Source organism: Motacilla alba, chromosome 2 (assembly GCF_015832195.1).
Source record: "Motacilla alba alba isolate MOTALB_02 chromosome 2, Motacilla_alba_V1.0_pri, whole genome shotgun sequence".
Taxonomy (NCBI): Eukaryota; Metazoa; Chordata; class Aves; order Passeriformes; family Motacillidae; genus Motacilla; species Motacilla alba.
In genome coordinates this window covers 150,590,418-150,614,327 of record NC_052017.1, presented here as the reverse complement: position 1 = coordinate 150,614,327, position 23,910 = coordinate 150,590,418, and the positions used below count along the sequence as shown (strand labels likewise).

At 46.7% G+C, this 23,910-nt stretch overlaps 1 protein-coding gene across 2 annotated transcripts in view; it reads left to right on the top strand.

The window, feature by feature from the left end:
* ZC3H3 (zinc finger CCCH-type containing 3) overlaps positions 1 to 23,910 on the top strand; it is a 127,611-nt gene that overhangs the window by 34,847 nt on the left and 68,854 nt on the right. For both annotated transcript variants that reach the window (XM_038127143.1, XM_038127144.1), the window contains exon 4: positions 15,531 to 15,681. In XM_038127143.1, coding sequence (XP_037983071.1) covers positions 15,531 to 15,681 — 151 coding nt within the window. The remainder of the gene's footprint in view (positions 1 to 15,530; positions 15,682 to 23,910) is intronic.

Sequence of the window (23,910 nt, the reverse complement as noted above, 5' to 3'; positions counted from 1 at the left end):
TTGGACTCGTTAATCCTCGCGGTTCCCTTCCAGCTCAGGATATCCTATGAATCCCAGAGGGTGTTTTGGCTGGTGCACAAATCCCTTTGACCCTTAAGTCTATTCCCTGTCAGACACAGCTATCCAAGGAACATTTTAATGTGAGATTCAGTCATTTTCTGCCTTGAACACCTTAAAACCTGTGGTAAAATCTCCACCTGCTCAGCTGTTTTCTCCTCCACCCCATCTTTTCTATGAGCATCTGATTCCCAAGTTCTCAGCTTTTTTTCCCCTCCTGTTAATTATTATAATTACTTTTAAAACCTGGTCCCTGATTAGGCACTAGGTGGACACGGTGGCTGGGTTTTATTGCAGAACCTGCTCCTGCTCAAGGAGTTATTTTTGCTGAAGGCTTCCCTGGAATCGCTGAGTCAAGACAAAGCTTTGATGGGATAAACATCTTCCCGCTCCCTTCTGTTCAGACCCTGGAGCCCCATTTGCCTGAGTAAAGACGTTGAGTTTCTTGGAATGCAGCTCCTGTTAAAGGAGCCCTGGAGCAAACGCAGCAAGCTCTTGCTGTAATTTAAGAGTTTATCCCAAATCCATGAACCGTGGACCAAATTCGGGGGCTGGAAGTTGCTTCCTTGTCTTGACCATGTCTCTCCCAAGACCTGCAGGTGGGTTTGAATTCCCGCTGACCTTGGAGCTGGTCAGTGCTTTCCTCATGGAGACACCACCTCGGAGCCACTGGTGGTCACCTCCTCCTAATGTGGCTTTTCCAGAAGGGTTTGGCCAAAAGGTCAGCGCTCGACTGCTCAACAGAGCCATTCCTGATGGATGCATGGAGAGACTTCCAGGGAGAGCGCATGGGGTTTACACAGAAATAGTCGTTCATCTGACTGAATCGTTAATGCCCGTTGCCCGCGGAGACTAATTAAGGAGAGCTGCAGCTGTTTTGGGAAGCACTTTGTGGGGATTACAGCACGGGCTGGAGGAGCTCTCGGAGTGTGAAACATTAGGAAAGGCGTTTTGTGCCGCTGCGCTCCGAGGAGTTAAGGGAAGGGGGGGGGGGGTTGTGGGGACAGAGTTTTCCAAACTGTTTTCTTGGAGATGGTTTGAGTTTGGCCAAATAACGGGATGTGAGTTGTGACGGCCTGGCGTCGGTGTGGACATGTCAGGAACCCTGTGAGAGAAAGGTTAATAGGGTGTCCCTGCTGCCTTTCCCTAAAATCCTGCTGCCTTTTCCATGTGCTCCTGTGGGAATTGGGGCAGCTGGGGAGGGGGGTTGGTGCTTTCCTCTGTCACTTTGGTGGCTCTGAAGAGCTCATGGGAAAGACCTCGGGTTTCTTGTTGTTTGGAGAAAGGAGCCGAACTGGGAAGGGTCTGAAGCACCAGGAGCAGCTGAGGGAGCTGGGGGGGGCTCAGCCTGGAGAAAAGGCGGCTCAGGGAGGACCTTCTGGCTCTCTACAACATCCTGCTCCAAGCCCCATGTCCAGCGTGGACTTCAGCTCTTCCAGGGATCCAGGGTCAGCCACAGCTTCTCTGGGAATTCCGTCCCAGCCCCTCCCCACTCTCCCAGGGAAGAATTCTTTCCCAATATCCCATCTAACCCTGCCCTCTGGCAGTGGAAACTCTCTACCCCATCGTGCTAAAATTGTGCGATACAAGATTTCCTTTATTCCTCCTTTTGAATTTTCCAGTGGTTTTATTTGGTCATTTAATTTATGTGTCTTCATTTACATAAGATCAAGTTTTCCCGCGCATGGGACATAAATTCCCCAAGACCATGGATTGCTTTGGGTTATTGTAAAAGAAAATATATGGACACTTTGTAAAACCTTGTGCCTGGTTTTGTGGAGCTCCTGAGCCATCCTGGAAATCTTTGATTCCTTGGTCATAATCCCTCCTGAAAGCTTTGCTCTACTGGATTAAATCCTGAGGTCTTGAGAAATAGCCAGTGCATGGATCTTCTGGGAGCCAATGGGAAAACTTTGGGAGGCATTACTGCAGTTGAGATTCAGCCTGGGAGTCTGGCTGTTCACACTCCCAGTGGCATGTGCAGAATCCCTGGAGCTCCAGGGATTACGGCTTTATGGTTCGCACGTGGGATTTGCTGTGAGGTTCTTTTTATAGAGAGTCTATTCCAGGGGGATTTCGGAGAGGGAATTTCTGACCTTTGGACAAGAAGCCATCAAGCTGTGAACCAGCAGGAAATCCAAAGTGATTTAGCCCATGGTCCTTTTTAAAATCCAGCTGTTTCTCGGTTTAGGATGTTGTTTGTTGGGTGATTGTTGTTGCCAGGGGCTGGAGCTGTGCTGAGGCAATGTCTTGGTGCCCTTGCCTTGTGTCTTCATGGAATCTGGGATGGTTTGGGTGGGAAGGGATCTTTTAAGACCATCTCATTCCATCCCCTGCCATGGGCAGGGACACCCTCCACTATCCCAGGGTGCTCCAAGCCCCATCCAGCCTGACCTTGAGTTTTTCCAGGAATAAGGCAGCCACAGATTCTCTGGAAAACCTGTGCCTCACCACCCTCACGGAGAATTCCTTCCCAATATCCCATCTATCCCTGCCCTCTGGCAGTGGAAAGCCATTCCCCCTTGTCCTGTTCCTCCATCCCTTGTTCCAAGTCCCTCTCCAGCTCTCTTGGAGTCCTTTTAGGCACTGGAAGGTGCTCCAAGGTTTCCCTGGATCCTTCTCTTCTCCAGGCTAGACTTTTCCAGCTCTCCCAGCCTGGCTCCAGAGCAGAGGGGCTCCATCCCTTGGAGCATGGTGATAGAATCGCCATCCCTGGAAGTGATGCAGAAATGTGTGGATGTGGCACTTGGGAATGTAATTTAGTGGTGAACGTGGCAATGCTGAGTTAACAGTTGGACTTGATCTTGGATGTATTTTCCAGCCTCAGCTATTCCACAATTCTGGGTTTATCTTCCCTCCATTATCCCTTCTGGGTCAGGGGGCATGAACCAGGCTCCGACATGGCTTGTGAGATGTAGGGAATTCTGCAGCACTCATAACTGGAGGATTTTTTTTGGAGGAAGAGGTGGATTGTAGCCGTTTTTCCCACCAAAATATGTATTTGGTTTAATAACAAGCAAGAGTACGTGCCCTTTTCCCTGACACTATGGGAAAAACCCTGGAGCGCTGTCAATAAAAAGATTATTTGATAGCTTCAGAAAGGAAATGAAAATTTATCAAATATTTCCCCCCGTGTCTGGAGCAGCTCATTAGCTGTGGGGGGTTGGAAAAGGGAGATTTGTTGTTCTTTCCCCCTCTCACACTGACACCCCTGGGTGATCCCAAAGGGAATGCTCTGCTCACCTATCACTCAGCCTTTGGAAAATTAAGTTTTTGTTGGAATAGAATCCAAGTGCCCCTGGAGGTTTGGAGTCACAGGAAGAGATTGAGGGAAAGTGATTTGGGTTGAAAGAGCCTCAAAGATCATCTCATTCCAGCCCTCTTCCATGGGCAGGAACGCCTTCCATGAATACAGGTTGCTCCGAGCCCAATCCAACCTGGCCTTGGCCAGATGCCATTTGCTTCAAGCCTTGCTGTTGGAGAGGCACAACATGCTCCAGCATGGGATGGCACATGCTCCAGGATGATGCTCAGGGATTCAGGAGTAGAAACCTGAATGTAAAGCACTGGATCAGAGGGTAGAGATGGGATTATGGACATTTTGGGTAAAAAGAGCATTTGCTTTCCACCAAAAATGGAATTTTTTCTTTGCTTTGTTCCCTTCTTCATTAGCAGCCTTGGATGTAGCAGAGTTGATTTGAATCGGGTGACTTGGAGGTCTGAGTTTTCCTTATGATGATGTTGTTGACCTCGGGAGCTGAGGAGCCACCAATGCCAAAGCTTTCTTCTTTTCCTAAAAAAGTGATGCGGGCTCATCTTTGTACCTTTATACTTCAAAACCATGGCTGAAAGGAATCATGGAATATTCTGAGTTGGAAGGGAACCACACAGGCCATCCATTCCAACTCCTGGCTCTGCACAGGACACCCCATGAATTCCACCATGTGCCTGAGAGGACCTTGAATCAAAATTATTCCCAAGTCTGGTGCTTACTCGGGATTTTCTAAGGAGGATTGGCTCCCCTGAGCCATTCAGGTAGCCAGTGGGAATTTCCTTCTTGTAATCCTGTTTTCCGCATCATAAATTTCAGTGACCCTGGCCTCCATGTGGATTTAGTCTAAGGAAAAGTCTTGGCGTTGTGTTTCCATGATTTAAGCTCCCTCTCACTGCACCCCATCCTGAAAAGGATGTTTTTTAGGATCAGACCTTTGAGAAAATTCCATCTCTGATGCAGGAATGGTGGTTTTGGGTCCTCTGATCCCATTTAAGTCCTAGTGGTCAATTTCTTAAGTTCTGCCCATGGAATGGGGTGGTGGGTAGGGTTTGGGTGCCTCTTGGTGCCATCCAACCCCATGCTGAGTATGGAATGCCGTTGGATTCTTTCTCCTCCAGCACAGCTGAAGCCATGGTCTTTAGGGAGGTGGGAGAAGTGGATGAGTGCCAAACCCATCCAGCTGGATCACCCAAATGGGCAATCCAAGGAAATCAACCACATGCCCTAATGCTCATGCACAGCTTAGGCTGTGAAATTCCTTATTTATAGGAGCTTAACGGATGCTGTAACAGCTTCAAGCAGATGAACACTTTTCTTTAAAGCAACAGCAACGTTCTTCCTCCTCGAGGGGGAAAGTTTTGACCGAAAGGGGAGATTTAGAGCAGAAAAAAGGAAGGAATTCTTCCTTGGGAGTGTGGGGAGGCCCTGGCACAGATTGCCCAGAGAAGCTGTGGCTGCCGCATCCCTGAAAGTGTTCAAGGTCAGGTTGGACAGGGTTTGGAGCAACCTGGGATAGTGGAAGTTGTCCCTGCCTGTGGTAGGGCTTTGGAACTGGATGATCTTCAAGGTCTCTTCCCACCTAAACCATTCTGGGATTCTCTGAAGTTCCTTTGAAGGGAAAGAGCTGGGATAGAAACAGCACTGAAAAGACCGCACGCGTTTTCCTCTTCTTCCTTCCCATCCATCCCGAGCTTTGCCGAGCGATGGATAAAAAGGGGGGAAAAAAAACAACCAACCCACCCACAATAATCTATAGCAACTGTCAGCCAGCAAACTACTCCCATTTCATAGGGATAGGTTGGATGTCAGCGCGGGATCGATGGCTCTCGCGCCGTAATTATAAAAACTCGTGGGTTGTGTTGCTTGAGTGAGTTTGGGAAGAGTAGGGTCTCAATCTTCCCTCTAATGGGGCTTTGGCAGTCGGTGGCGCAGCGGCTTCGTCTTAGTCTGACAGTGTTGTCATTAAACACCAGGTAGCGTGGAACAACAGGGAACACGGCTCCGGAGCGGCCGGGAACACGCGGCTTTGACAGGAGTGATTTGTCATCGAGGAGCTGCCCAAACTCCTGAGCCTGGAATACGGGCGGCTGCTTAAAGTGACTTATTGCCCCTGTCGGCGGCTGCAGTTGTGATTTGATAATCGGTAAATGTTTGTCAAAGATGAATTCCCTCCCTGATGCAGTACAGTGCTGGAAAAGCAAATGAAAAGCAGGGGAAAAGAACATATTGGATGGATTAAAGACTAGGGTAGGATAAGGGTGATGGAAACAACAGGTTTCCCTGTTAACTTGGCGTCCTTCCTTCAGGGAGGTGAAGTGTTGAGGTTTGTGATACTGAGATAGGGGCTCGCTGTCAATGTGGGCGCTGGGGGACTGGGAGTGCTGCAGCATTAACTCCATTTCAGGAAAAATTTCATCGTGGAAAGGGTCGTTAAGCATTGGAAAGGGCTGCCCAGGGAGGTGGTGGAGTCCTCATCCCTAGAAGTGTTCGAGGAATAATTGGATGTGGCACTCAGTGCTCTGGTCTGGGTGACAAGGTGAGGATCGATCACAAATTGGACTTGATGATCTTGGAGGTCTTGCCCAACCTTAATGATTCTGTGATTATAAGGAGTGTTTTGTATTTCAGATTTCAAAAATCCTGGAGCTGTGCTTCATCTTGAGGGACTCTAGACTGATGTGGGGCAATGGTTCTCCTTTTCTTTAGCACATGGAATCATGGAATGGTTTGAGTTGGAAGAGACCTTGAAGTTCATCTCATTCCATGGGGAGGGAACCATTGCGGTGTGTCTGACTTCAGCTCCATTCTCCTCTATCTAGGAGGTTTCAAGAGTGGTTTTTTGCTAAGGAAAATAATGTCCTGGTTCTTTCTTTCCATGGATGTGATACTTTTCTGGCTTTCTGGAAAACAGTTCCCTTGGCAAACCCGTGTGCACCTACTCAGTGGTTACAACTTGTAGTTGAATCTCTTTGTTTCTTGTAAGGATGGATTTTGAGCCTGTCCATCACCTGCTTTATATCAAAGTTTAGAAAGGAGAATTAAAAAGATCTTAATGAACCTTCTGCCTGCAAAGTTTTCCTCCCATCTCCCTGAGTTTATCCAAGTTCCTCTGCTGAATGCCAGAGTCGGGTCAGGTTCTTTTTAAGTGGATGCTTAGAAAGCTGAAAGCTGGCCTTCTGTTGGATAAGTGGCTTTGAGGGTGGGGAATACCTAAGAGATTCAAATTTTTCCTTGTTAAATTTAAATAAAATATATATTAAAAAAAAAGAGAAGTCAATCCTAAAGCATGAATGCAAATGGAATTCCAGCCTGCCGAGCGCTCCCATCGTTTCCCGAGGCAGAGCCACCTCTCCCCGTGCCACGGTGAGGCGTGAACACGAGATCCCTGAACCCATTTGATTATAGCCAGGGTTTTTCTGGTGTCTGAAGTGCTGGAAACGATCAAGAGCAGGAAAAGTGGAGTGATTTATTAGACTCATAAAAATTCATACTTTGTTATTCCAGTTGTCTTCCATCTGCAGCTTGTTAGAACGAGCACCCCTGGCAGCTCCTGCCGCGAGGCCGGGGGGAGGAGGGCATTTATCAGCTTTCCTCCTGCCATCCCGCTCTCATTTAGAGGAATGGATCCAGCTCCTGGAAACACATTAATAATCATTCGCTGAGGGAAGGGGGGAAGGAAAACCCACCACCCTCTTTTGTTATAATAATAATAAGGGTTGTGTTTGAACAAGGGCCGATGCTCCAGAGACCCATTCAGGCTCTTTAACACAGGCTGGAGCTGGGAAAATGGTGTTCAGGGCCTTCAGTGTGACCTCCTCTTGCCAATCTTGGTGGATAACGTGGGGTCTCCTCATCCTTGGAAGGCTCTTCCTGCTCCTGTGATGTTTAGAAGGGCTATCCTGGGGCTTTTTGGCAGTGGGGATGAGGAAGTGACAGAGCTGGTGGGGTTACTGGGGTTACTGGGAGGTTGGTGATGTGTCCTCCTGTCCCCATCAAGACCTTACTGGACCCTTCTGTCTCTGCCTCTCTCTGTATTTTGGGATTGGAGGGAATAAACCAAAATATTTGCTGGTGTTTCTGTTGTAGTTGGAATATTGGTGTTGGAATTGTAGCGCTGAGTCAAAGGCACAGTTCTTCCCATTATTTTCTAAGGCTTCCCAAATCACCTGCTGCCAGGGTCTGGTGGGGCTGAAGTGACCCAGACCCCTTTGGAAAATGATATGGATTTGGATAAATGTGGGATGGCTTTGGTTGGGAAAGACCTCTGAGATCATCGAGTCCCATCCGTTCCCCCAGCACTGCCAGGGCTGCCACTAATCCACATCCCCATTTGCCACATCCACACATTCTCGAGCACTTCCAGGGATGGTATTCCACAAAGAATGGGAAGGGTCTGGAGCACCAGGAGCAGCTGAGGGTGCTGGAGGGGTTCAGCCTGGAGAAAAGGAAGCTCGGGGGGGACCTTCTGGCTCTGCACAACTTCCTGACAGGAGGGTGCAGCCAGATGGGGGTCGGGCTCAAGGGAAAGGACAAGAGGAAAAGACCTCCAGTTGTGGCAGGAGAGGTTTAGATTGGACATTGAAGAAAAAATTCTTCATGGAAAAGTGGTCAAGTGTTGGAGTAGCCTCCCTTGGCAGAGTTGGAGTTACCATCCCTAGAAGGATTCAGAAAATGCGTGGATTTGGCACCTGGGGACATGGTTTAGCGGTGGCATTGGCAGTGCTGAACAGTTTGACTCAATGATCTTAGTGCTCTTTTCCAACCTAAACCATTCCATGATTCCATGCTGGATGTTGTGGTATTCTGGGAACACCCAAACCCCAAAGGCACCACATCCACTGAACCCGATCCACTAAAATCCATCCTGTGCAGCATCCCAGCTGCAGATGGAAGTTGGGATTGCACCAGTGGGCTGGAAAGGGAGTACAGGTCCTCAGCCTTTTGGGAGGCTGATCCTGAGTGTCTCTTGCAGCAGCATTTTTCCAGGGAGTTTCTTGTAGCTCCGTGACTTTCACGTCTGCTGCTTTTCTTTCTGCTTCTCTCCTGTCACGCTCACTGCCAGTGTTTCCTTGCTGTCGGATTTCTCCTGGCTGTGCCATCCCCAGCTTTTCCAGATGCTCTTCTCCTCGCTCCCCTTCTTTCTTCTCAACAGCTCAGGCATCACTTTGTTCCCCCATGACATCTCCAGATGTTGTGGGGCTTTCCTAAACATTTGGATTTTTAAAAGGCTCTAATAAGGTCTGCCTGGAACCTTCCCTTCTCCAGGCTGGACATTCCCAGCTGTCTCCAGAGCAGAGAGGCTCCAGCCCTTGGAGCATCTCCATGGCCTCCTCTGGACCTTCTCCAGCAGCCCCACATCCTTCTGCTGTTGGACCCCAGAGCTGGATGTAGAATTCCAGGTAGGGTCTCACCCCAGTGGAGCAGAGGGGCAGAATCCCTCCCTTTCCTGCTGCTGGAATTCTTCTCTTCAAGCTGGGTAATGTTTTCCCACTCTGTATTTCCTGGAAACAAAAATTCTGTATTTTTCACCTAAACCCCAGAATTTTGGATGCAGACCCAGACCCACAGAATTTATTTGAGCAGGATATGTGGATTTGCGTAGAGGGGTTGTGAATCCTCATCCCTGGAAATGTTGAAGGCCAGGTTGGACAAGGCTTGGAGCAACCTGTTCTAGTGGAAGGTGTCCCTGCCTGTGGTGAGGGTCTCGGAATAAGGTGGTCTTAAAGGCCCCTTCCAAGCCAAACAATTCCATGAATTTAATACTTTGCCTGATAAAATGAGTGTTTCCTTACAGTTCATCTCCAAGTGCCAGTGTCCAATGCAGCCTCGCTCCTGGTGGATTCCATGAACTTCCTCTTTTCCTGTGGTCTGATTGACATAATGGAATTAGCCAAGCAGATTTGGTGTTAATTTCCCAAGTATTCCCAGCTGAAAGCAGTTGCCATGCTAAACAAATTTTCCTGTGGGTTTGGAGCTCTCTAAAATGTTTCAGCTCCAAATCTTGCCCTTCTCCCGTCCTCTCAAAATGTGACATCCGGAGCAGCTGTCGTGCTCTGGGTCCCAGGTAAAGCAGTTTGGATCAATTGGATTTATTTCCTATTAAGCAGCAGTTTGTGATCATAAAGCATCATTTACACGCTGGCATAAAGAGCCGTTGCTCTTGAAAGAGCTGGGAACTGAATGAGTGTGAAAATTAAATTCCCCTCTTAAACCCAAGGATGGTCCTTTTGGAAGCTGATTCCAGTCGCAACATAATTAACCTCTTGCTGTGCCATTCTGTGGGAACATATTGAACCTGCTCCAGGATAATCATCCCTAATACTGGTGTCTGCTTTCACACTGAATTCCTAACAGCATTACAGTAATCCCAAAGCTTTTGTTGACTCCAGGGACTTGGCCAATTTGGCAGCCGGGACAAAAGGTGTCGGAGCCGCGTGGCTCAGGGGTGATGCCATCGAGGTGTGGTGGGATGGGGAATACCAGAACCATTTGCTTTTGGGTGGAGGAGCGGTAGTGGAACTTTATTCGGGATTCCCATGGCTTTATCCCTGTTGAAGGTCATTTCCATATGCTTGGAGCAACCTGGTCTAGTGAAAGGTGTCTCTGCACAGCAGAGTGTTGGAACTCGATGGTGTTAAAGGTCCCTTCCAACCCAAACCATTCCATGATTCTGGTTTTAGTCCAACTTCTCTTCATCTTTCTTAGTTTTTCCCTCCTCTGCTCTTCCCTTCCCATCCACAGTTTCTCTCATCCAGGGAAGCAGGTGGTGTTGGTGATAATCCCCGGGCGGTTTGAGTGTATTCCCACCTCTGCACCCCATGATGAGCTGAAGTCTGAGACTGGAGAAGAGAAGGATTCAGGGAGACCTCAGAGCCCCTTCCAGTGCCTGAAGGGGCCCCAGGAGAGCCAGAGAGGGACTTTGGACAAGTGAATGGAGTGACAGGACAAGAGGGAATGGCTTCCCACTTCCAGAGGGCAGGGACAGGTGGGATATTGGGAAATAATTCTTCCCTGTGAGGGTAGTGAGGGGCTGGAATGGAATTCCCAGAGAAACTACGGCTGCTCCATTCCTGGAAGTGTCCAAGGCCAGGTTGGGTGGGGCTTGGAGCAACCTGGCTTTCGGTTGATGTGAAGGGCAGTGATTGGGATTCGCATTCCCTGTAATCTGCTGTTGCAGGGGGAGTGAGGCTGATCCATCCTGGCCATCAGAGCTTCCTGTGGTGCTTCTGCTCTCAAGGTTGCTCCTGGCTGCAAACTCCTCTGCTGCCCCCAAATTTGCCCTCAGAACTTCTTACTAAAATCCTGAAAAGCTCCTCCACCCTCTTCCTTTCATCCACGAGGTGGGAGACAGTGTGGAAGGATCAGATCCATTAGGAAATGGTCTTGCAGGGATTTTACAAGGAGCAGATGTGGGGGCCTCATTCCATGCCTTGACGTTGGTCACCCCAAGCTCCACATAATGGAAGCTAGCAGCAAATTGTTTTGAGTCAGGGATGCCTTTTCCCATTGAAAACAGGGAGGTTGGATCCCATACCATGCCAGAGCATCAGTGGATGTGTATTATGGTCCTGCTGCAACCTGGGATGTCTGGTTGAGTGTCTTCTTCCTTCTGGGATTTGAGGGTAACGTTGGGTTAGGCTGAATCGTCCAGACCTGGAGAAAATCCCGTGGCAAGGGGTAAATCTTCCTGTTGGGAAGGGTTTGCTTCCAGAAAACGCTTTGGCAGAGATTTTCAGTTCATTTTGGAGCTGCTTTGGGTTCCAAGTGGGAGTTTTTTACCCCCTGTCAGGATCTGGGAAATGCTGGTAGCTCCTTCACTCATGTCCAAATAGTCCTTAACCCTTTTATTTTTTTCCCTCATGCCTGTTTGGAAAGAGCAGTTTGGTTTTATCAGAGGTTTTTGGTCTGTGCTTTGCTTTTTTCCTTGGGGTGGTTCTGCTGCATCCCTTTAATCTCTGAGGTTTTCCCTGGTGCTGGGGACAATCCTGGCAGCATATCCAAGGTTCAGCTTCTGCTCCCCAATTTGCATTCGTCCCTGCTCCCATCTCACTTCCAAGTGCTGGAAGATCAATGTACCTGTCACTCAGTGCTTCCCGTCTTGCCTCCGATCGGGATTAATGGCACAGCTCGGCGCTGAGCCCTGATGGAGACACATCGGAGGGGTTGTGGTGGCCAAGGATTGACAGTGGCACCTGGTGGCACCCAGGTCATGACTTAATTTAGTTCTTTTCCCCATTCCTGTGCCCGTACAGGGAGCTTTTCTATCCCATATCCTGTTCCTAAAGCAGCAGTAATCTCTTGGATTTGGGAATCTGCCCTCCTGAAGTTCCCGTTGCTTATTTAACTTCCTTTTTCCCATCAGTATCTGAACAGGATTTACTCCATCATTATTGTGGTTTCCCTAATCCATCCTGAGCATCATCATCTTCCTCTTGCCTCATGGATTTAGAATCGCATAATCATGGAATAATCATTAAGGTTGGAAAAGAGCTCTGAGATCATGAAGTCCAAATGTTAACTCAGCACTTCCAAGGCCACCACTAAACTCTGTCCCCATGTGCCACATCAACATGGTTTTTAGTGACGTGTTTCACTAGACCAGGTTGCTCCAAGTCTCATCCAATCCATGAATAGGGCGAGCACAACTTCTCTGGGCACCCTGTGCCAGGGTCTCCCTGCCCTCCCAGGGAAGAATTCCTTCCCAATATTCCATCTAACCTTGCCCTCTGGCAGTGGAAAGCCATTCCCCCTTGTCCTGTCACCCATCACCTTGTCCAAAGTAATTTCCCACCTTTCTTTTAAGCCTCCTTTATAAGAAGGTTTATCCAGACCCTTCTCCAGGTGAAATATTCCAGGAGTGAACTCTTCTTGTTCAACTTCCCCAGGGGGCCAATTCCTGGTACTTCTCTCAGGAAAATAAGAGCAGAACTAAGGACCCTTGCATCCAACCTCTTTCCTAAGGGATGCGTGTGCTGGTATCTCCTGCATCCTACCTGCCTGAAGCACCCTTGTAAGAGGTTTTGGTAACAAATTCCCCATCTCAAGGTCAGCATTGGACAAGAGGGAACAGCTGTAAGTTGTACCAGGGGAAGTTTTGTTTGGATATTAGGAAAAATTTCTTGACCGAAGAGATGCTTGGGCTGCCCAGGGAAGTGATGGAATCATCATTCCTTGAGGGATTTAAAAGCTCGTGTGGATGTGGCACTTGGGGACATGGTTTAGTGGTGGCCTTGGCAGCACTGGGTTGATGACCTTAGAGGTCTTTTCCAACCTTAACAATTCTACATTTGGAGTTTACACCAGGATGGTTTTTTTTTCCCTGGGAACAGGAGGCGCGAGCGGCGCCCACGGGATTCGCCGCTCCACAGAAAGCCCCGAGCTCAGCAGCGCGCGGCCCTGGCTGATAAATGATGCTCATATCCCATTCGAATATGATGCAAGCAGTTTTTTTGTAGTTTGTCTTCCATGGCGGTAGTAAAGTTTTTAATTAGGAAAGCTAATGAGATCGATTAGTCATTAGAAGTGACCTCTGGATCGCGGCGAGGAGTGGGGATGTGTGCGCCGGGCTGATAACGGGGGACGCTGGGGTATTGTTTGTAATAAAAGCGTGAAGTGTTTGATTTGAGTGAAATGTGCCACGGGGAATACATCACGCGGAGAGGAAAAAATTACAACCCTGGGAGACTGTAATGAAGGGAATTAAACCAACATCCTGTCTAAATAACATGATTATCTACACAAAACCCCTCAGCTAGCAAGTAATAATAGAAAACGGAGCTCTTCGGAGAGGCTCTTTGAGGAGGTGGTTAATGCTGGAGTCGCGCATCAGGCACTTTCCAAGGAGCAGCTTCAGAATGAATACACCATCCAATTACCTCTGGGAATAGAGTTTACCAGGTGCCAGCCTGTTTTGGGGAAGGAGGAGGAGGAGGAGGGGGACGCCTGCAATGATTTGGGATCTCTCTTTCTTGTCAGGCAGGAGTTTGATGCAATTCTGGGTTGATTGGTGGCAGCTCAAGCTTGTGTGGGGGCAAAAAGATGTTAATTATGTATTCAGTAAATTCCCGGCTTAGTTATTCTGTGAGGTTGGAGTGGAGGAGGGAAAGGGGCAACTTGTGCTGTTGCTGGTTGGGGAGGATGTATGTTGTGGCTCTCATCCCTTCCCTGGTGGGGTGGAAGTGCTTTGGGTACGTGGTTGGTGCTCTTATCCGTGCAAGGTTGGGTGTGTCCACATGTTCTGGGTGACAAAACTGACAGAAGGTAGATTTAGGTGGGATACTAGGGAGAAATTCTTCCCTGCAAGTGTGGCGAGGCCCTGGCAGACATTACCCGGAGAAGCTGTGGCTGCTCCATCCCTGGATGTGTCCAAAACCAGGTTGGACAGGGTTTGGAGCAGTCTGGGATGGTGGAAGATGTCCCTGCCCATGGCAGGGGGTTGAACTGGAGGGTCTTCAAGGTCCCTTCCAACCCAAACCATTCCATGAGTCCATGATTTCAGGTCAGTCCCGCCATCACCATAGCTGGAATTTCATCATGTGTGTGGTGTTGGTTCCTGCAGGGGTTAGCACCTCTGTTCTTCTGTTGTCCCCATTTTCCTGTCCTAAATACAGTTCCCTGAAGGAAGAAGTTCCAAGTTTGCTGGTGCTTGGGAGCAATTTTAATTGTAATTAGAGCTTCAGCTTTGCAAAGGCTTTAAAAGCCCACACAGAGGTTTGGTCACTGCACTGAAGAATTTGATCTGCTACCAAAAAAAATCCTGAGACAGGGAAAGAGCAGTGAGATCCCGTTTGCTTTCCATGTTCTTTCCTCTCTCTTTTCTTGCCTCGCCTCTAAAGTGACCTCTGAAGTGCCTTACCTCTAAAGTGGCTGCAATTCCTCTAGTCACTGAATCATCAGATGGTTTCTGCTGGAAGAGAACTTAGAAGATCCTTCAGTTCCATGATTTATCCCATGGGTTCAGATTACGGAACGTTACAAGCGTCATCTTTACCACAAAAAATTCCAGTGATTTTTCTGTCATGGCAGAGCCTGGTTTTTGCCTTTTTCCATCACCAGGGGTTATAACTTTTTTTCTGAATTTCTGAATGGAAATTTGTGTTGCCTGATCCCTCCCAAAGCCAACACAAGTCATCATCTTGTTGGGAATGCTCAAGAAGGAAAATATTCCCTGTATGAAACTGTAAAGCTGTGAATTGATGTTGCCACTGTTCCAGGGCGATGGGGGAGCCATTCCCTCCTTTCTAGGGAATGGTGTCAGGTCTAAAATGTATTTCCTCATTTTTCCTGGTTTACCTGGGAATCCACCTTATTCTCCCTCCTCTAACAGAGATAAACATGCGGATGAGTTGAACGTTTTCAGTGGAAATAATGCTCCCACTTTTCCCCTCCCAACCTCTCCATAATTTTAATGAGAGGATCTCCAAGAAAAACAGCCGGCCCTTTAAATCAGTTGTAAAACCCAGAGACCAAGGCTCAGCATGGAGTGTCAGCTTTAATTATCTGGGCAGTTACAGCTGTATGTTATAAAAGTCGGGCAATTAGGTGCATTCCTAAAGGCTTGGGAAAAAAAAAACAACCAAACAACAGCTTGTGGGGGAAAACCACAGTCAAACATAGAACTGTTAATTGCATGAAACATTCTGCAGGATAACCCGGGATGTAGATCATCCTGCAACACAGAGAATCTGGGAATTGGGAGGGTTAGAAGGGAGCTTAAAGCTCATCCAGTTCCTATCCATGGATGGGACCTTCCGTTATCCCAAGTTGCTCCAAGTCTTGTCCAACCTGGACTTCAACACTTCTGGGGATTAGAAGTATTATGAAAATACCAAGGATTAAAGGCATACATTTATTTCCAGTGTGGATGTTGGGATCAAGGTGTTGTTGGTGAATCCATGATTCCCGTGGTCGTGTTTTGCTGATGGGCTGGTGAAGCCAGTCCCAAGCACATCAAGACCTTTCTGTTACCATCAGCCGTACTGGTTCCATTCCTGAAACTTCACCACTTTTTCCAGATGCTAAAATGTTGCATATATGACTTAAATTGGATGTGGGACCAATGGCCGTTGAACTTGACGATCTTAAAGATCTTTTCCAACCTTAAAAATTCCAGGGTTTCTGTGAGAATGTCAGCGAGATCCCTCCTGTGCCCATCCACACCTGAATTTCAGGCCTGTTTTTCCATGTTTTTTTCTCCTAGGATCCAACTTCCACTTTGTAAGGAGCCCCCCAGCCAACAAGGTGATAAAGACACGCTACAGGATCGTGAAGAAGAATGTGGTGTCTCCAGCCTTATCATCCTTCACCAGCCCCGTTCCCACCTGGAAAACCAGGCGCCCTGTGGCATCCAGGTAATTCTGCCATCCCTGGAATGCAGCTGGTATGTGGGAGCCATGGGAGGTCTCATGTTGGCTCCGTGTTTTTGTGTTGCATCTTCACTGTTTAATTTCTCTCTTTGTTTGGTCTACTCTGAGTTTATTGACTTAAAGTGTAAAATCATATTAGGAATTGTGTTATCCTGAGCTGGCGCCAACAGCTTATGCCTTTGGCTTCCTATGTATTCCCTCTTGGAATTAATTGTTTCCATGGAGCAGTTAAATAAGCTGAAAAGAGGATGAATAAACGTGTGGATGTTGGTGATGAAGGGGAGCATGTTGAATGCTCCAGACTTCCACTAGGATGTAGGTGCTGTCCCAAACTCTTTTATTTCCAATTATCTGGATGGGTGAAACATCCAGAAATATTTTGTCACTGCCTAGAGAAGGCACTGAAGGTGCTGTAACCTTGAGTTGGAATATTCCTAAATCCATAGAGGTGGAGATGTTTCCATGGAGTGTCTCAGAGGCCAAGACAAGACCTGGAGCTTGTGTAAAGCAGAAAGGTTGTTAAAATAATTGATTCTTTAGAACAAGGTGCGATTAGAAGCGATGGGTTTGGTGAAAATACAGATTTTGGCTATTTTTAGGTCAGGAATTGCTTGTCCTCCCACTGAAATGCCAGGAGTCACGGGCAGTATTTTGGGCAAAGAGAGTCTGCTCTGCTCTTCTCCAGCTTTGTTCTCCCTGCTCCAGGTGGTTTCCTGCAAAAGTCATTCCCCATCAATGCCCTGAGGATTGGTGGCTCTTATGGTAGAGCTGTGGAGGGACCAAAATTGTGGTGATTGTTTTTAAGCCTGACTTTGCCTGATATTTCCCTTTAAAAGTGAATTTTGGGATTCCCAGATTGGTACCTGAAGCAAGGGTTGGTTTTGGAAGAGTTCAGGGTGATGAAGCAAAATATGGGACAATCAGAGAGATTGGTAAAAAAAGGTTGGGTCAGTTATTTTGTGTATTTTCCAAGCTCTTGGTTGAGAAACTCCTCATCTCCTGTGCTCTACTGGTCTCAAAGTGCTTCTTCCAGTATGGAAACTGGGATCCTTTTGGGCTCATGGTCAACCTTACTTGCACCACCTCCTCCTTTGTCTTCACATTCCACTTTTGCTTGTGATATTTTCCCACCTGGGCATCATCCCTGAGATTCACGGGTTTTGTTCTGGGCTGCCACCTCCATTTGCACATCTTTGGGACCAAATTCCTGCATTTCCCTTTCCAGAAGCAAGCCATGTAATTTTTTGCCTGCTCCATCATCCTGCAGTTTCATGGAATCACAGGACATTTGAGTGGGAAGGGACCTTTAAGATCCTTGAGTTCCATCCCCCTGCCATGGGCAGGGACACCTTCCACTACCCCAGGTTGTTCCAACCTGGCCTTGGACACTTCTAGGGATGAGGCAGCCACCGTTTCTCTGGGAAACCTGTGCCGGGGCCTTACCACCCTGGAAGTGTCCAGGGCCAGGTTGGATGGGGCTGGGAGCAATTTGGGATAGTGGAAAGTGTCCCTACCCATGGCAGAAGTTTGAAACAAGATGGTGTTGAAGGTCCCTCCCAACTCAAATGATTCTGTGACTTTGAGCCTTAATTAACAGAAAACAACACATCCTCCAGCTGTTGGGCTCAGCTTCTTCCCTCACACCTTGTTACTCCAGGTCTGGATGGTTGATGGATGGAGGATCCATGCTGAGAATCACGGCAGGGATAAGCTTTGAGCATGGAATTCAGAGTAGGAAGGTCTGGGGTCTGTGTGGTGGCTCTTGCTCAGCCCAGCGGTGATTTTCCAAGGAACGACGTCGTTCTGCCGCGATTGGCTGGGAGCTCCCACTTGTAGGATCATTTTCTCTGTATTAATCTCCGACTTCATTAAATTGGTGTAGTTTAGATCTTACAGCTGCTTCAGACAAATCTTGATAAAATGCCATCAGCAAATTAAAACAATTATGTTTTAAAGAAGCCATAAATCTCCATCTCCCAATTACCTTCGTTGGGGGTGATCAATCATCCGGCCTGTCTGGAGGAAGCACATGGCAAATGCTTCTCCTGGAGTTTTTACAGGATTTTTTGCTTCATCGTTCCTATCTTGGATCTGTCACAAGCAAGATGCGAGGATCTGCTTTTTTCCTGATTTTCTTTGCTCTTCTGTGTAAAATTTCTTCTAGAAATTTACACAAAACAAGGAGAAGCTCTGATGAGACGGTGGGACAACCCTTTAGTCACCTCAGTTTTATTTTTTATACTGACTAGTCAATTATTTTTAATATTTCTATTTTTCATTTCAATAATTATAATGTTTTTATGATAATTTGATATTTTTGATATGCTCTTCCCATTAAGCCAGCAGTGGGATGTCAACTGGTGGTGCTGCCCTCCAGTGCTACTCCCAGGCTGGTTCCCAGCTGGCACCAAGGAGCAATTTCTTCCCATGAAGTCCAGGTTTTTGGGTATCTGGGAGTAATGTGCCAGGATTTTATTGTGCTGGGACATCCAGGATGTCACTCTTTTTGCCAGTAAATCCCCAGATCACCAGACTAAGATGAAGAGGGATGTGGCTTTGGGAAATGAGTGACAGGGAGAGTTGCTTGGAGATATCTGATGTCAATCCCTTGGGAACGAATTCCATCCTCCCCTTCTTGCTGGGTTGCATAAAACTGGGCCCTGCTGCTGACTTTTCTTCGAGGCGATAGGTGGGAGTATATTTTAAATTAATTTTACTCCACTTTTTGTAATATTTTTGTTTTAAATAGATTTATAAGCAACTCGGGGCCTATTTCTCCAAATTTATGAAGATAATTTTCACTCTCTTGATAAGGTGAAATTTACACCTGCTATTTCCATATTAATTCACATTGCTAAGTGGATCTAATTTTCTTCCGTTCTTCTATCTGGTGAGTGTGGCCTTTCCTAATGCAATTTCCCCCTCACTAAATCACTGTGATCGGGAGTCATGATCGAGTTAAATTAACTTAAATTAATTTACTTAATAAGAGCTCCAGATCATTGTGAATGAGGTTAAGATTTATTGATTCTCCTTTTCACTCCTCCCCCTTATCTCCCGCGGCTTTGCTGTGAGCGCAGCTCACAAGGGCTGCGATTTGCTGGCCTTAAATTTCGGTTGCTCCTGGTGACATTGAGGTTGATCATCTCTTAAAAATCCTGGAGGGAGATGTCCTCTCTCCTCACAGCCTCCCTCTGCTGGGAAAGGGGCGAGGGATTTGGCGTGAAGGAGTTGGGGTGGATGAAGTGTTGTGCTGAGATTTGCGAGTGATGCTTCTCCTGCTTCCAACATCTTTCCATGGTCCATGTGGATGTGGCTACCAAAAAAATGGGATGCCCGCGTGTTACAGACTAGAGGCAGCAGAAGACTTCTGGGGTTGATGATCAGAGGAATGGAGCACCTATCCTACAAGGAAAGGCTGAGAGAATTGGGATTGTTCAGCCTGGAGAATAGAAGCTTCAGGGTGAACTCAATGTAGCCTTCCAGTGCCTGAAGGGGCTGACAGGAAAGATGGAGAGGGAATTTTTGCAGAGTGACAGGACAAGGGGGAATGGCTTCCCACTGAAAATAAATAGTGTTAGATTGGATATAAGGAAGAAGTTTTTCCCTGTGAGGGTGGTGAGGCCCTTGCACAGGTTTCCCAGAGAAGCTGGATCCCCGGGGAAGTGGTCCCAAAGCTTTCAGAGCTTAAGGAGCATTTGGACAACACTCTCAGGCACAGGGTGAAATTTTTGCGGTGTCCTGTGCAGGACCAGGAGTTAAACTAGATGATCCTTGTGTGTCCCTTCCAACACAGAATATTCTAGGATTCTATAAACTCCTTCAGAAGACTCCAGTTCTCCCTCTGGAGAGCCAGAACCAATTTTAAGATGTTTTTGGGAGCAGAGAGCCCGTTGAGTTGAGCTTATAGACCCCCAGTGGGGGAATGAAACACTGACCCACTTTGAAGAGTTTTCTTCTCAAATCCTGCTGCAAGTGTGGAAAACAAAAGTCACCTGTCTGCAAATAATGAGTTGTGTCTGGCACTGCTGGGGAAACTCTGATATTTCTTCCTGAAAACTTTGCGGCGCCTCTTGAGGGAGAATCCTACCCCTCCAGCACTATAAATAAGTAAAGAACAAGATAATCCAACATTTGTCAGAGAAATGCCAGCTCAGGAGAAAGGAACTCGTCAGTAGAGGATTTGCTCGTGTAGTTTAGTTTAGTTTTCTTTTTTCCTTTCATTTTCTTCTCTTTTGTTCTGTTCCGTGGCCTGGAGCGTGTTGAACAGATTAAGATGGAAACAGTTGTCACCATCCCTGGGGGTGTTCAAGAAATGACTGGATGTGATACTCAGCACTCTGGTCTGGTTGACAAGGTAGCGATTGGTCAAAGTTTGGACTTGATGGTCTTTTCCAGCCTAAGTGATTCTGTGATGTGGTGATGACAAGGATTTCTCCCCCAGGTTTCAAAGATCTGAAGCCTTTAGGGATCCGAGCTGAAAGATAAAGTGGGTGATGCAGGTTTTGAAATGGGGCTCAGCCGCATTGGTGGGTGCAAGGACCACTTTCTTGGGAAAGGGGAGGGGAGGAAGAGGAGGAGGAACCACCATCCCTTCCAGTCATCCTCTGCAGGAGGTTGGGATATTGTGTTCCAGGTCACTTGGACACGCCAGCCTCCTTGTCCCATCCCTTCCTTTCCTTCACAGTGGGTGGTTTTGGGTTTGCAATTTTCTTTTGCTCCCTTAACAACATCTTTTAGACGCCAATTGCCAAGTGGCTGACCCAGCTCATGATCCAGTTCAGAGAATCATGGAATGGTTTGGCTTAGAAGGGACCTTGGAAGAGCATCTGGTCCAATCCCCCTGCCATGGGCAGGGATGCCTTCCACTAGACCAGCTTGTTCCAATCCCTGTCCAGCCTGGCCTTGAACACTTCCATGGATGGAACTGTCCATTTCATGCAGCCCCCATTGTCCGTTCCCAGGGAAGCCTTCCCAATTTTCCTTTCAATTTTTCTGGCATTCCTTGAGTGCTGTTACAAGTTTCCCTGTGGAAGTGATTTCATTGCCTTGAGACAACAGGATCATGTGGTGGGGAAGGGCACTTGGCTTTCCTGCTGTGGTAGATTATTTTCCATGTTATTCCGAAGTGGTTGGAGCTGCCGGTGCCAGTCCTGGTGTGCTGTAGTGTGTAATTAACTCTTTTTCCCTAAATCCATGGGAATCGCAGTGAGAATGGGAATCTTGGTTACAGAATAGAGTCCTGTGTTTCCCATTGGATGCATTCCAGTTCCTGTGACTCATTCTCACAGAACGGTGTGGTTGACTTGCCATGGATGAAATGAAGGCTAAAACTCAATACATCCCCTCTCTTTTGGGGAGGAGAACATGTCCTTGGGAATTCCGGGGAAGCTTTCTCATCCTTTCCATCTTCCTCTTGTTGTGTTGGAGACTGGGGCAGTCAGGGTCTGCATCAAGTCATCCACCATAATCCCACTGATGGACAGTGATGGGTTAAACCAGACTAATTCCATCACTTCTGAGCTTTTTGGTTGCACTCTGAGGGTCCCTAAGAAGTCCATCCATTCAGGAAATGGGATGGGGTCACCCAACATCTGTGACTCCTCTGGGAGCTGTTGGGAAGCGCTTGGAATACTTTGGTTGCTCGTTGTACAACCCAGTGTTGGATTGGGGTGGTGATGAGACCCTGGCACAAGCTGCCCAGGAAAGTTGTAACTACCCCATCCCTGGAAGTATTCCAGGCCAGGCTGGATGGAGCTTGGAGCAACCTGGGACAGTGGAAGATGTCCCTGTCCGTGGTTGGAACTGGATAGTTTTTAATGTCCATTCTAACCCAAACTGTTCCGGGATTCTTTGTTCACGATCCTGGAAGGTCAGCGGTTGGAGCTGAGAACAGAGAGCAGAGTGTGGGGCTGTAATTCACAGTGGATGGAGCAAATCTACATTTTCTGGGGTGTCATCTCAAAAGTTGCAGAGAAAACAGGGAAAACTGTTAACGTCGGCTTCCACGGCAGAAAATTGCCGAGCGCTCCGACGGGAGAGGCTTTAATCGACGTTCCCATATATTGTGAGCAGACAGGGATGGGCATTTTAAAGATCTCAGCAAATGCTGTCTTTTCTCCTCGATCCATTTATTTTTTCCACCAGTCTATACTTTGTAGTGTCCAAGAGGTGGGATCCCAACCTCTCACAGACCAGTTTGGAGCGCAAACTGGACGGATGTTCTGAGCCAGATGCTACTTTAAGTAGTGCAAGTGGTTCAGTCTCCCAGTTTTGGGAGGTTTCAAGCGCAGCTTTTTATGTTGTTTATTTAATTGGGATGATGCTCCAGTGGGGTTTTACCTCTGGGTGGTGATTGCTCTGGGATATTCCCGAATGGAGGCAAGGGAATCATGAGCAGAGGGCAGAGGTTGGGACACCGGGAGTTAATTTCCTTTTATCAAGATGATAAAATCCCCCCTCCGCCTTCCCGGCTTTTGCCGCGTTAATCTGCGAACGGAGTCGGAATGTGACGAATGGCCTTAAAGTTCCTGTCAATTTTTTTCTTCCCAAATTCATTTGACATGAAAGTGAGAAGTAAACAGAAAGCCTGTGGTTAAGCAGATAACTTGGAAAGCCTTTTCCATCACATTTAAAAACGGCCGTGTCATGGATTCTGCGAATTGGCGGCTCCTATTTTGTTTGATTTTATTTTGTCTGTGTGGTAAATTTTCTTTTAATAATCCCGACGTGGTTTGACGAGGTTTTAGGCCTCGGATTTTTTTTGAAGGGATGTTAAACCATTCTCCAAAATGACATCTCATTAAAGTGAAATTCATCTGCTGGGATTGGAGCTGTTACAGGCAGGAGGGAACAGTAACTCCCATTTGGAAATCCATATTTTTTGTTTCTATAGGAAATACTTTTAATCCCTTTAATGAGGCTGTGATGAGATGCACAACCCGGATTGTTTCGGAGCAGCCCTGACATCTGGCCCAGCATAATCCAGTTTCTGTTCCGGACTGGTTTAGAGGCTTTAAAAAAACAATGGCACCTCTTTGGGGCAAAGCTGGGGATTAATCCTCCCTGTTACTGGTGCTCCCCTCCTTCCCGAGAGACGGATACTGGGGAAAAGTCACTCCTCTCTTCTCTTTTCCTTTCCTTCTTATTTCTTATTTCTTATTTCTTATTTCTGTTTCTTCTTCTCCATTTTTATTTTATTTTCTTTTTTTCCTCTTTCCCTTTTTCTTGTTATTTTCTTTTTCTTCTTCCTTTTCCCCTTTTCCTTTCCTTATTTTCCTTTTCAATTTGTTTGCTTTTGCCATCTTTTTCCTTTTCCCTTTTTTTAGATTTTCCCCTTTTAATTTTCAGCCTTCTTCCTTTTCCTTTTTTTGTCTTCTTCCTTTTTCGCCTTCTTGCCTTTTTTCACTTTTCCTTTTCCCCCTTTCCTTTTCTCCTTTTTCCTTTTTCCCTATTCCCTTTTTTCTTTACTCCTTTTATCTCCTGCCTTCCTTTCTGTTTTTCCCTTTTCCTTTGTTTTTTCTCCTTTGCTTTATTTTTTCTTTTACTATTTCCTCTTTACTTTTTTCTTTTTCCAATTCCATCCTTTTTTACCTTTTTTCCTATTTCTCATTTTCATTTTTTTTCTTTTTCATTGTTCTTTTGCCTTCTCCCTGTTTTTCATTTCCTTTTTTCCTTTGTTTCCCTCTTTTAACTTTTCCTTTTTTCTTTTTGCATTTAATCTCCTTCTTTCTTTTTTCCCTTTTCTTTTTCTTTTTCCTTTTTTCCCCTTCTTCTTTTTTCTCTTTCTCCTTTTTTTTCCCTTTTCCCCTTTCCTCCTTTTTTTTCCTTTCTCTTTCTTGTTTTCCCATTTTCCCCTTTTCTCATTTTTCCCCTTTTCCCCTTCCTCCGTTTTTTTTTCCTTTCTCTTTCTCTTTCTCTTTCTCTTTCTCTTTCTCTTTCTCTTTCTCTTTCTCTTTCTCTTTCTCTTTCTCTTTCTCTTTCTCTTTCTCTTTCTCTTTCTCTTTCTCTTTCTTTTCCATTTTCCCTCTTTCTCATTTTTCCCTTTTCAATTTTTTGCTCTTCCTTTATCATCTAATTTCCTTCCTCCCCTTTAAATATTTTTTAATATTTTCCTTCATTTCTTTTTTTCCCCTTTTCTTTTTTCCTTCTTCATCCACTTTTCATTTTTTTCCATTTTTTTTTCCCCCTCGTCCTTCTCCCAAACATCTCTCC